Genomic DNA, 13,921 nt, shown 5'->3' with positions numbered 1-13,921 from the left:
GTACGATATCTTTGATAATTATATAATACATCATAATGATTTTTTATCCTTCGATATTTATTTTCTACGACAAATCAGAAGATTACAAATGAAATAAGTAATTACAATCGAATTCATTAAAGGGATATATACTCTACCCATGCAGAAAACCAAACTTCACACTAAAATTCATCAAATATGACATGGAGTAATAATATTAGGCCATTAATGTTTAGCATTATACATGTCTTCATGAATATGTACTACTTATTCTTTTTTCTTTTATTGTGTGAAATAGTGTTTATTCACCATTGATAAGAATGTAAAAATAGAATTGAACTGAACTGAATAACTTTATTATCCATAAAGGAAATTCCCTTTTTCACTGGTTTACGCACATGTATAGGCCTATACACAGAACAAAACAAAAGATGATGAAAACATGTCAACATGAGGAAATAATTCCAACTCAGGTATACATGCATGGTTCAATAAAAAATTTACAATACACACGTATTTGAAATACAAGTCAAATTTATAGTCGGGTTTAGGAATAAATTCATATTCTAGAATAATCATGTTTAGTTACACAAGTACTGTAGTTATCGGCAAGAAGTAATGGATCAAACTGATAGGCTGATAGGATTGACTACTGTTCTGATGTATAGATCATCACCGCTAAAACTTATACAGCCCACCTATCAGAAATTCATGACGGCATACAGGCAGTTTGTTAGTCATGCATGACTTGTGATTTCAGAAAATGTGCTGAATATTAGGATTTACTAATTTCGTTAAAGGAAAAGTCCAACACAATGTTGATTTGAATAAAAGAGAAAAACAAAAACGAGCATAACACTGAATATTTCATAAAAATCGGATGTAAAAAAAGAAAGTTATGACATTTTTCAGTTTTGCTTTATTTCACACAATTATATGCTCATCCCGGTCGCGGTATGCAAACGAGGGAACTGATGACAGCACCCACTCACTTTTCTTCTTGCATTTTATTATAAGAAATATGAAATATTCTAATTTTCTCCCCATCGTCCTGTAAAACAAAGTGGAATCACCATTGTTTAACATTATATGGTTCAGTCAAGCTGGTGCTTATTGTCAAATCTGTAAAAATTTAAATATTGTATAATTCAAACAATAAAAACAAGAAATAGTCATGAACATCGTCGATTCTTTAATTTGCGTGTGCACAAGCGAATTTTTTTAAATATCATAACTTTTTTATTTTATATCCGATTTTGATGAAATTTTCAGCATAATGCTTGTCTGAATTTTCTCTTTTGATTCAAATCAACATTTTTATGAGGTAGCTTTGAACTTTAAAAACTTTTATCAAATTTGAGGATTTTCATTTTACTTTAGTTTAACACTTTAAATTCAGATATTAGCATTATCAGCCTTAAACCCTTTAAACAAACATTAGTGAAATATCAATATAATTGTATGAGATGATTATACATCTCCCTCGTTCGAATAATCGATACAAAAAATACATGTTCACATTGGGAATGATCTACTTCCATCATCATCTAAAGTGAGTAGGGGAGGGAATCTACAGAAAAAAAATGGGGCGTTAAATTACGAAGTGTGTTTGATTAGAAGAGCCCATTAGCTTCAGTATATAGAATTGTTTTTCAATGACATGTGAAACCGTTCAAAGAGAAAGTTAATTAAAACAGAGCGTGGCGAAGTTCAATAATTGTGAAGAATCTCACACATTTTTCAATTGCCTGACAATTCAACCTTGACGATGACTGTGTTCCCCATGGTTCAACAAGCAGTTTCAACGAGATGTTTCGAACGAGATGAATCAATGAGATAATAAATGGAGTGAATATGATTGATTCCAAGATTCTGTTCACTATTGTACAAAATATCAATAACCTCATTAACCTGCATTATGTGCACGGCTGTAAAAATGCAAATTTATAATTTTCCAACAGGCACAACACATTTTGATAAAAAGATTGTTTGAATAGTTTGCACTCGAAGAATATTCACTTAATGGGCAGCATCTCTGACGTTCTCAATGGCCTGTGCAACCTTAAAGACGGTAAGTTCATCATAGTGTCTCCCAACTAGCGTAAGACCTACAGGTAAACCATCGATGAATCCTGCATTTACACTGAGAACAGGGTGACCAGTCAGATTAAAGCCGATTGTATTATGGGTCATCTCAAAGCAGTTCTTGAAGTATTCTATACAAGAAAAGGTTAAAATAGAAAAATTCAAGCACTGGCGGATCCAGGGAGGGGGGGCACAGCCGGCCCGTGCCCCCTCCTCTTAAGAGGAAAAATTCAAATCTTTGATTTAAAATGCCGTTAAAACAGTAGTGTGCCCCCCTTGAAAGTGAATACTTTTTTTTTGCTATTCAAAGTTTTTCGTTGAAGAAATACCCTTAATTTTTTATGAAACCCTTTTTTTGGGGGGGGCTCGTCAAATTGTTCCTAGGGGTAAATGTGCCCCCTCTTTCGAAAAATCCTGGATCCGCCCCTGATTTTCAAGCACTTTTTGTCATGTTATTATATTATCCAGCATGGTTATTACATAAATGCTTCATAATCAGTGTGTTTCAACATACTCTTTGAAAACCATTCAAAATGGAAAAAAAATAGAAAAATATATTGTATATAATATTGTTAAACATGTTAAAGGCAACATCTTTTGAGGTATTTTTTTCGGTGAAAAGTGTAAATTCGATAATATTTGTGTCATTGCGACATCATTTATTGATTCATTTGTCAGTAATACACAAATATACCTCAAGTCTGTATGTTTAATTCCTAACCTTGCATCGTCGCCCCTTTCTGGAGAAGCTTAGTGGCTGTGAATGGAATGGTTGGTAGAGCTAATACATCTACCGTCTTCAATGCATCATCGTATGACTGGCGGAGAGGAAAGACAAGATTTCTACCTCTACAGTACACCTGACTCATGTAGTTCTGCTTCAAATATTCGCTTTGTAACATAACTATCTGTAAACAAAAAAGAGTTAATGTAAACGCTTGATTGTTAAAGGTCAATAGCACCCATCACGAAGTTGATTTGAGCTAATCATGGAAAAACAGACATGCATACAGCACTGAATGAAAGCGACAAACAAAATAGTGAATAGCTTGGCCAAAACGTAGAATGCTCGATCAATAATTTAGTTCTCACGACACTGCTGTATATCAATGCAGTTGTCTCTTTTATTGTCAAATGATGTATCAAAATGTATATATTTTCCTTCATACTGAGTCATACATACTGTACAGATATCACTTTTAAAAAAAACGGAACAAACCTTAAAGAGCCCTAAATTCAAAGAAACATAACAGTGACTTATCAGCATACCTGTCGGGATCGCTCCCTGTACACATTTCGAGAAAAGAGACACAGGTTCTTCAACATGCTTATGATGTGGCTTTCCTTACCACATAGCAAACAGCTTAATATTTAAATGTACAATAGAAAATAAAGTAAATAGGAAAGAAATTTAAGATGATGCAAAGTTATAAATGGAAAGATATACCTTCATTGTATCTGGTAAATCATCTGGTCTTGACGTGAACATTTTACCCGATGCGATGGCAAAACTTGTTGGATAATAACCCGTATGCCCAGTTCCGTTTCCTGTAAAATTTAGTCTCAGTTAACTTTCATGTTTTTATAAACACATCGATTCAAATATTAAGCCCTATAATTAAATGAAAATTAGGCACATCTGTTTAAAGGTAACATTTAAAGCCTACCAAAGGGCCACTTTTATGAGAAATAAATATTTGATATCCACATTATTACGAAGTTGTTGTTTTATTCATGCACAGTAACGCATACTTTACTTTCATTATTATTTTATTTTTATTTTTTTACTTTTATGACCCTATAATGTGCTTCGATAAGGATTCAAACCAATTCAGGCGAATGGTCTTAAAGGCATGGTCACACCGCCCGAGCGTTCGTGGAGCGGAGAGAAAAAATCATCACCGCTCGCTACCGTTCACCATTTTCGATTTCGATTGTTTGTTTGTTTTTTCGATTTTTGTTTTCGATTTTTCCCCCAATTGTGTGAGCGAAATTCGACCCTCTCTCCCTACCGCTCCACGACCGCTCCAACAACGCTCGGGCGGTGTGACCAGGCCTTAATGAAGATATACACACCTCCAAGTCTGAACATGTTTTCGTGATTACCCTCGGCTGTACATTGCCAAATTGCACCTCCTGTACACAAGTCAAAATAAATAAATAATAATAAAAAAAACATCCTAATGCATTAAAAGAAAATACATTTGAGTTACATGCGATCGTTCAAGTTCTTTTTTGTTCTCTTCTATTCCCACCATTCCCTTCTCTCAGCCTTTCTTTTTGTTAATTGTTGTTAATGGTGCAGTCAGATTTCTCCTACGGCTGCCATACGGCGAGTCGTAAACACCCGTTTTAAAATTAATTCAAAATATAGGTGTTTTGAATAAAAAATGGATTAATCGGATGTTTATGACTCGTCGTACGGCCACTGTAGGGGAAATGTGACTGCAGCATTAGTCATACATGCAGTTTTACAGTAGTATTCCGAAACAAGCCACTGCTTTCTGGGTTTAATGGCTTCTTCATACATACATAGACATATACATTGACTTGTATTTCAATACATATCTACAGATTTTCATAGATAAGCATGAATAAATATCCTTAGGCCTATGAGAAAATGCATACATAATTTAAAAAACAGTAAGAAAGTATACCAAGTGTTCTTGTAGTTGGATCTAAAATAATGACGAAAACAGAGAAAATGAGAGATGTGGATATTAGGGAGCCAAAAGTGAAAGCAAATCTTGTTATTTTAAGGCTCCATAGAATATGTAGTGAGAGTCTCATAAAAAATATCAATAACAAGAAAGAGTAGGAGAGTGAATAAAAAATAAAACAAAAAGGGGTAGACACGAATACATAAATGAATAATAAGTCAAGTGTACAAGCAACACATTTGAATTGGAAACTGAAAGAACATGCAAATAACTATTTCTGAGAGTAATGAAATAATAATGAGATCAATGGTCGATGGCATCAGAGAGCAATGAGCAGAAGGGATGACAAGGGACACTCAAATAGCCGGAGTAGCCACCAACCCGTACTGAACTCCCGGCCGATCAAAGATCCATTCGCCAGGGCTTGACTTCCAATGATATGACTACCCATGCGTAAATATAAAGAGCAATAAGCAGAACAAAATATGAAACAAAACCAAGTGCAGACCTTGAAATTTCAGGATACTTAGAGGGTATAATGTTTATTTTTAAAAATGTAGTAAGGTTTATAAATTTGTGGATTCAAAATATAACTATGAACATTGACCTTGTGTATGTAGAGGTATAGATGTGTCCTTGATACCAACTCCCACATCAGCTAGTCTGTTGATGACGTCTTTTAAAAGTGCGTTGACTCGTTGGTCAGCATTGGGTGCCGTAAACCCTTCTTCAAGTATTCCGATCTTCAGTCCGTTGACATATGAATTCTCCAACTGAAAATCATGCATTATCATACTAAATGAGGGAATTTCATAAATACGTAGGAGTAAGGAATATTTCTTTTATGAATGGGGACAGGTGGGTACTGTCCGATACACAAGGCTCTGACTTTGCTAGATAATACCGATTAGCGACGTTACACCCAAAGAAAGATCAACAACCATCGTTGTGATATTGATCATTATTTTGATGCTTGGATGCATTCACAAAATTCATTTGAAAAAAAACCAAACATATTTTAGGGCGACTGGGACACTCAGTATAGGGATTGCCTGCCAAAATGACAGTCTGAAAATTAGGTATATAGAAAGAATGTTGCATATTATTATGATAGAGGAAACAAAATCATATTATCCTAATGGTTAACGCTTATATGACATGATAGATTTTTACAGATATTTGTATGGTATGTATAATACGCAATAAATCCCCCCCCCCTTTCCAGTTTTCCTCTGAAATAGGGACAAGGGGAATCGTAAAATTGAAGAAATTCCATTCCTGTATTGATAATAATAAAATTCCCTTTTTTTCCAAACAAGGCTGGTTAAACGTACACGGGTCCACATAGCCATCGTAACAAAAGCTGTTAAATTAAGAATAATTGTATTATCGTGTACCTCTTTGGTATATTCTGGAACAGTAATGTTCGGTAGCTGGCGAGGATCCATTCCACCATCGTAGCCGGCAATAACCTATTTCGAGTAAAAAAGGGCAATTATTTGTTAACTTTTTTAACTTCATTCATATATTAACGTACATTGACGTACCTTGGGTCACAGCATGGAGGGGGGGGGGGGGCGAGCAAAAAAATGTTTCACTAATTACTTAGCGCTCAATAGCAAGGAATACCTAGCCGTGCTAGCTAAAATAGACATTTTACGGATTTTTGGTAAGAATTTAGGAAAAAGAATTTATATCTCACTAATCATATAACGCGAGCGCGAGCTGCATTTTGAACTTCAGCCCAGAAAAGGGACATTTTAAGGACTATTTTTACGAATTAATGAAGAGCATACATTTTCACCAATCCTCTAGTGCGAACTCGAAGCACGGACTGAACATTTTCTTTTGTATTAAGACTTTGAAAGAATGCAATAACTTTAAGTAATATAATCATAGAAATAATGCGTATGTCACTAGATAAAATAACAAAAACTCAAAGCGTGATAAAAAATGTTTAGTGTATATTGACTTGAAAACGAATAACGCTAAAATAAATAATAGATAACGAATAAATCTCTTTGGCCATTACGTCTACTATTGCTAAGTTTCGCGCCAACGAAGCTTATATTACAAATACTGCTTTCATAGCACGCTTATAGAAGACTTTTATAGGTGAACTAACCTCGAGAAGGAGGGCGCAGTCTTTGACCGTCCTTGCCATCGGTCCAAGATGGTCAATGGCAGCATCCATCCCCAAGGCTCCGGTATGAGGCACGAGACCATGGGTAGGTTTTATTCCTACTATACCAGTCCATGATGATGGTAACCTGATAGATCCACCCTGATCACTACCGATCGCCATGTCTGCATCACCTACTTGCACCTATAGGATCATGGAAACATGGTGATCAATATGTTTCGCACTCCTCTTCAAATAATTGGTAAATTTTGCAATGGAGATCTTTGCTAGTATCTCCAATATTTCACTCATAACGAAACACATATAGGGACAATAAGCAAATACCAGCCCTAAACCCCGATAATTTAGACCATGGACCTTGTATTAGTCTAATACAAGGTCCATGGTCTAAATTATCGGAGTTTAGGTCCATGTGTAGACTTACTACAACAGCACTTCCAGAACTCGATCCTCCACTCGAGCGCGTTGTATCATGTGGGTTAAGTACAGGACCCTTTGCAGCTGATGAGCTTCCTCCGGATGAGATTAGGTTCTCACATACAGTTTTCCCGTTGATTATTCCTCCTGGTACAAAAAAAAGCAAATTAGATTTAAATTTGATTTTGAAGCTGCTTCTTGTTTGGCCTATGAAAAGTTTGATAGTGATTGGTTTGGTTTAATTCAACATTTCATAGTACAGCGACTTAACATCTGTAATATACAGTCATATACATAGTTAAACAAAATACGAATAACATTAATCACGTAACATTTCTTTCTCATAATATAAATGTGAGAGGATACATTAGAAATGCAAAAACTTTGAAATTGATGGAGACATCGAATCCAAAGTAAAGAGGAAAAAACACAAAGCAGTGCATAAAATGATAATCATTTTACCGGCACTCTACATAATGATAAAGGTGAGTTATTACAGTCACAGACTTACGACACTTATTCATTATACGAGCAGATGAATGAAGGATTATCAAAAACAAACAAACCAGCATCTAATATCTTTGTGATTACAGTGGCATCAAAGTTTGGTGTATAGCCTTCGAGGGCGTGGCAGCCATACATCATTGGCACCCCTGCCACGGCGATGTTATCCTTGATAGCAACTCTTTTTCCCGCCAATTTTCCACCAGAGGTTGCTCCGTGAATTTCACACTTCCAGTACCTGATTGTGAATATGATTTCTAATCCATTTACGATGTATCACTTTATGTAAATCGAATCGATGGTGCATACAAATAATATTCATTTGCTGCATTTTACTTGATTTTCAAATAAAACAATGACGTTGGAATGAGTTAATCAGATTCATATTCATTTAATCCTATAACTATATCCATTCGGTTCGGCAACCTATCAAATTGCCTGTGTTCACTTAATGAATCACGTCGAGTATATTATACTCGATTTCGTAATGAATTGTTAATACATATAGCTTTAAAACTAATCCACGTCATTCAAGAGCTGCCAACTTCAAAAAAAAAGAATGATACATGACTTGTGAACTATACATGAATGTAATTAGAAATAAATTTTATTCTGCACTCATAGTAAAATAGGTAATGAACCTGTAAAATGATCACTCCAATATCACACCAAAAGCAGTTTTACATGTGTTGTTGTTGTTGTTTTTGCAAATTTTCACAATGGGAGTACCTTTAGAGGTGCGAATTTGCATCTTTCTGGTCTGAGCCTGCACGTATGAAGGTGACTCTCCCCCTTTTCAGGTGCAAAGTTGAACCCTTTTTAGTGTACATTTGAGTTACACCAAATTAGTATTAAACATCTAGAAATGGATAAAAATAAAATTAGATATACACTTTACCACGCATTGTGTGGGTTCTCTGTCGAGTCTGGTCTGTAGCCAGGTAATCTAGGATACCTTGTCGGTAACTGGGGCTCGACCAAAGACTCGGTACTGTTGATCACATCGATGTTACCTTTTATCATTGTATGGAAAACCTGCATAAGAGAAAAAGTGTTGTCATTATTGATCAATAATCATAACAACAATTTTTACTCATTTAACTTTGAAACAGGAGGATATGGTCTAGGCCTACACTCGTTACAAAGTATAATGATGGACCAATATCTATAGACCAGGGGCCCGTTGCAGAAAGAGTTGCAATCGATTGCAACTCTAAAAATCATGCGCAACTTCATTTTCAACCAATCAACAGCGCGCATTTGGGACTTGCGATTGATTCTGGGGCTTGCGTTTAAACGCAACTCTTTCTGCAACGGGCCCCAGTTCGTAATTACTTCATGGGCAATTTTGTTCAAATGACCTTTCATTTCTTTCATCATGATAGGCAGATTTCAAAGCAAGATATTACGTAAGCTTGCCTTACATAGCAGGATGAAGGAATTGAATAGACCAGGGGGGTGTTTCACAAAGATTTAAGTATGACTTAGAGTCGCACTTAAATGTCTTGTTGCGCGCAGTATAAAAGGCATGACAGCATTGGTCAGATCATGCCAAGAGGACGCGCACTACTGCGTATTGATCAATAAGATTGCGCGTTGCATATAATGTACGCGTCGACATTTAAGTGCGACCTAAGCCATACTTAAATCTTTGTGAAACATCCCCCAGGTGACCAGAATAGCATACCAATGAACGCTTAATGAAGGTATTTGTTACATTCCTACTTTGAATGCATATCTTAGCACGTTGCACAATGTACTTGACAAACTGTGAAATACTAGTCGTTCGTGGAAGCATTGTTGTTTTTTTGTGGATGTAAATGAAAACGACAATTCAAAAGAATATATGAATAATCAAGACATCAAAGTTGGTGCTTATCTCATTAGATTTTAAAGCACCATGTCACTTTAGTGCAAATGACCTTCTTCTGATCATGCGTAGAATCTTTTGATCATGCGCAGAAAGGAACTACGAAATGGCTTATTCAATTCAACGTATATTGATTCTCAAAGACCATGAAAAATCGCATTTTATGATGTTATATTTTTCGGTATATGGAAAGATATTGTAAGTTGTAAGTTAATAACCGCATAGTCATTAAAGATCAAACACATCAATACGGATTCGTTCAGGTCTACTTGCTTTTGCAACTTAATTTCGTAAACAGTTGCGTGGCACACATTGAAGTTGCCCCCCCCCCCCCCTTCCGATAGCAGTAATGTGTTTCCATTACAGCATATCAATCCCAAGATCATCGAGAACAAAAGTGAATTGTTTCAAAACTTTCAACCACGGTTATTATCATTTTTATTTGGAATGATTGCACCCTCCATGGGGGCCGGGGGTACATGAGTACTTCACCTTGAGTTCTTCATCCTCTAAATGAAATCCTAGGTTTTTCGCCACATCTGCAAGTTGTTCAGTAGTAGGGTTCCTAACCCAAGGGGCAGAATATAACTCTGTTAAACATTAATATGAAAAAGTGTGTTAATCTATAATTCCTCTTTGAAAAAATCAAAGCTGTGTCGATTAAGAAAGCATCTGACCATTTTCTCTATTTTGCCAATTCACCACAATGAGATTAAAACAAAATTATCCAAGCCAGTTAGTTTGCCATATGTTCCTGTACACAAATACTATTTTGAATTGAGACAGGGGATCTGTCTGAATAAGAATGATGACAATTCCATGGTTTTCCACCCATATCGCGTCGCCTTGCGTGATTGTTGTATATCAGGGTTAGATGAGGAACTATACACCTATTTCTATGACTCTCCTTCCCCCTCTCTCTCTTCCGTTTAGCTCATTCATTCCCCCTCTTCTCTCTCAAATCTCTTCCGCCTTACCCACTATGAGCATTATACTAGATTGATAATAATTTCATGTATATAATACATAGTACTAATGTCTTGTCTCTTCACGGCGTTTTTATATAAATTCTGCATTTGTTTGTGTATGTATACAATATATATATATATATATATAAATATATATATATATATATATATATATATATGATGTGATATATTATTCGCAGTCCACAAACAAGCTGGAATGAGTAGGCTTTATGTGCCACAGTGTTCAAACATAGTCATATTTCCCCCTAAACAACGCAACCCTAATCTCTCATACAGTACAGAATAACAGAGTAGTAATATTCTGATTGTGCTTACACATCGATTCCAAACAGAACGGGGATAAAGGGCAAACATAATAACCTGCGATCTGGAGTTTAGAAGGAATAAACGGCACCTTAGCACGTTGACGCGTGTGATTCGTATGTGACCGTGAACGTGTACAAGCCACCATTCCCACAAACTACAGGAATGATTAGCATAACGTAACCAAGAGATATACTTGCTCACGTAGTACTGAGGAAACTCTTTTCATGGCAGTCTTACCTTTTGTTGAATTTCCTCTGGTTTGGCTGTTATTTGTCTGTTTCTCTGCCATGGTCTCTGATCAGTCCAATAGTAAAACCAGACACCAAAATATCAGTAGGCCTATAATCGCTTGAACTTCAAAACATAAGGTCAAGTCAGGCTCAATACACGTTTACATTTAGGGTTCATTATTTTCAATTCCCATACTTCTCAGGAGTTATTTCAAAGAATCATGTTTTATGCAAGCGATAATCACATGTATCAAAAACAGGATATTATCTACATTTCAAAGTTATATATTCTGATAAGGCCAGGATGGAATATTCATCATAGCCTTTTCTTCCATAGCCTTATTGTGACGAATATTGTTTTGAGGGTGCGTTGGACGACCCGGACGTATCATTTGTTTTTCGCTCGGTTCTTCCTTTCTCAGTTCACGACTTAAAAAAAAAACATTGGAGGCAGTCGTCCCCTTCCTCCATGTTGCGCCACGCCCTTGGGCCCTTAGTGTTCTGTCATTGTCGTCGTCGTCATCATCATCATCATCATTAACGTTATCATCATCATCGTTATTGTCATTATCAACGTCATCATCATTCTCATCATCATCACCACCACCATCACAATCATTAATATTATTGTTATTTGGTTGTCATCATAATTTTTTTGATTTGCCTATCACCTTTTAGTGATTGATCCGTCCATGCAATTCCTTGCAATCTGACCCCCCCCCCCCCCGACTTGCCTCCATTGCTCCTCTCCATCCCCTCCCTTATCTCAAGCCAGTCCTTTTTATTTAACAAACCCTGTGTGTCTTGATCATTTTAATTCGTACTACTGGACAACTCTTCGTATCATTAGTAAGTAATATTTTCCTTTCAGACGAAATGAATATCCCCGCGAATATTATTTTATCCTATTCAAGTAAAAACAAGTTAACTAAAACAATTCCAAATTGAATTGTTCAAAATTTATTAGATAAAATTTGCAAAGGCGCTAGTATGTTGCTTTAATCATAAATGACGATTGTAAATTACAATGATATTAGCGCCCTCTTTCTATCATTGACTGAAAGAGATTATTATAACATTTGAAATATGGTATATGTATATAGTGGTTATATTCATTGCACAATATACTTTAATAACGAGGTCATTTTCATTTCTCTGTGAATTATAGTCACAATGCATTAATTAATCAAAATATCACAACAGCACTATTGTGTCAAGAGTAAATGTACCAGCGTCCTTTATTTTATATTATATTTTTCATTATAAAATGGTATTTAAAATGGTATTGTTGTCATGATAGAAATGTGAAGGATATGGGATATAACTAAACTCATAATTAGTAATGGTATAATGTAGGCCTATAATTATTTATGAAGATATTTAATTGACATACAAGTCATGTTTGAGACCACCGTAAATGAATAATTGAACTGCCATATTAAGGTTGAATGAATTGTTCAGTGTTACCACTGGACGATTATTGACATGACACGATTAAGGGATGTTACATCCCGTCTTTTGTTTTAATTACACTGACTGCATTTTGACCTGTAACTCTCAGTTATTTGTACTGTATGTAGTTCTTATAATAGATTTTGGCGTTTGCGAAAGAAATGTTATACTCGTTTTTAATGAAACATGCCAGTTTTCACTTGGCATACATGCTTCATTAGTCAAGTGCTTTTGTCAGTTGTTTGTTTTCTGATTGTGAACTGATCTTATCTTGAAATCTTGCAATAACGTTTGTGCTAATTTATCACCCGAGGTCATATATCAGTATACAGACAATTATCTATCAACATGATCAAAACCAATTTCCAAGATATGAAATAGGGCCAATGTGTATCAAATTGATACCAATCCTAGTCCTACAGCGGACTGTGTCAAACCTTGTTAGAAAATAATAGTGTATCTCTTTGCAATTTTATAATCATATGAAAATATGTAAGTTTGATTCCACATTCTCCATGTATATTATCTATGATTTTCAATCACTGTCGTCTTCTCGTGTTCAATTGTTGTTTCTTCTGCTTCTTTACCATCTTATTCTTCTGGTTTCTTCTTCTTCGCCGCCGTCGTCGTCTTGTGTTCCTCTTCTTCTTCTTCTCCTCTGTCTTCTTCTTATTCTTTCTCCTTATCTTCTTCCTTCGTCTCCTGTCCTCCCTTCACTTGTTCCTTTAAATTTCGTAATAATGTAGTAAAAAAATAGAATGGTAATAGTTCAACTTTTGTTTATTTATGTTTCCGCAATGAAACAGTGGCTGTATGTAAGGGTGTGTGTGCGTGTATGCAAGGGTGTTTCTGTGTGTAATTCCCCTGACCGCTGAATTGTAATGGGTAGCTTCACTGGAACAATTCTTTTCCATTTCATATTAAAATCAAGAATGCAAAAATTATTTGCATTTATCTATGGTTATTCACGAGGGTCTCATTCTCATTTACATTCTGAAATGAAATATCGGTAGAAATTGCCCTTACGGCAAACCGTTTTTACATTCAATCCTGTTTCTTGATATCACGAATTCAATTCTTGATATCAAGAATTAATTTCTTGATACCAAGAATTCATTTTTTGATATCAAGAATCCATTTCTTGATATCAAGAATCCATTTCTTGATATCAAGAATTCATTTCTTGATTACAAGAATTCATTTCTTGATATCAAGAATTCAACTTCTTGATAACAAGAATTATTATTGCTTAACTACACAAAACAAGTTTTGATATCAAGAATTCG

At 35.4% G+C, this 13,921-nt stretch overlaps 1 protein-coding gene across 1 annotated transcript; it reads right to left on the bottom strand.

Moving 5' to 3' along the window:
* Window positions 1-1,972: 1,972 nt before the first annotated feature.
* Window positions 1,973-11,329, bottom strand: LOC121410624 (amidase-like). The gene is made up of 12 exons (XM_041602841.1): window positions 11,191-11,329; window positions 10,151-10,248; window positions 8,687-8,823; window positions 7,851-8,026; window positions 7,292-7,431; window positions 6,850-7,050; window positions 6,122-6,196; window positions 5,332-5,497; window positions 4,141-4,200; window positions 3,512-3,612; window positions 2,786-2,972; window positions 1,973-2,195 (listed from the first exon to the last, which is right to left on the bottom strand). The coding sequence occupies exons 1-12, from the start codon at window positions 11,240-11,242 to the stop codon at window positions 1,999-2,001; spliced, it is 1,590 nt and encodes a 529-aa protein (XP_041458775.1). The 5' UTR covers window positions 11,243-11,329; the 3' UTR covers window positions 1,973-1,998.
* Between the last annotated feature and the right edge of the window lie 2,592 nt (window positions 11,330-13,921).

Source organism: Lytechinus variegatus, chromosome 3 (assembly GCF_018143015.1).
Source record: "Lytechinus variegatus isolate NC3 chromosome 3, Lvar_3.0, whole genome shotgun sequence".
Lineage (NCBI taxonomy): Eukaryota > Metazoa > Echinodermata > Echinoidea > Temnopleuroida > Toxopneustidae > Lytechinus > Lytechinus variegatus.
This window is presented reverse-complemented; position numbering and strand designations above follow the sequence as displayed.

What these genes read in the sequence shown, in the direction of transcription:
- LOC121410624 (XM_041602841.1), bottom strand. Translation starts at nt 11,242, where the DNA reads ATGGCAGAGAAACAGACAAATAACAGCCAAACCAGAGGAAATTCAACA. An exon ending in CAGAGGAAATTCAACAAAAG is followed by an intron (nt 10,249 to 11,190) that starts GTAAGACTGCCA and finishes AATGTTTAACAG; the next exon opens with AGTTATATTCTGCCCCTTGG. An exon ending in CACAAAGATATTAGATGCTG is followed by an intron (nt 7,432 to 7,850) that starts GTTTGTTTGTTT and finishes TTTTTGTACCAG; the next exon opens with GAGGAATAATCAACGGGAAA.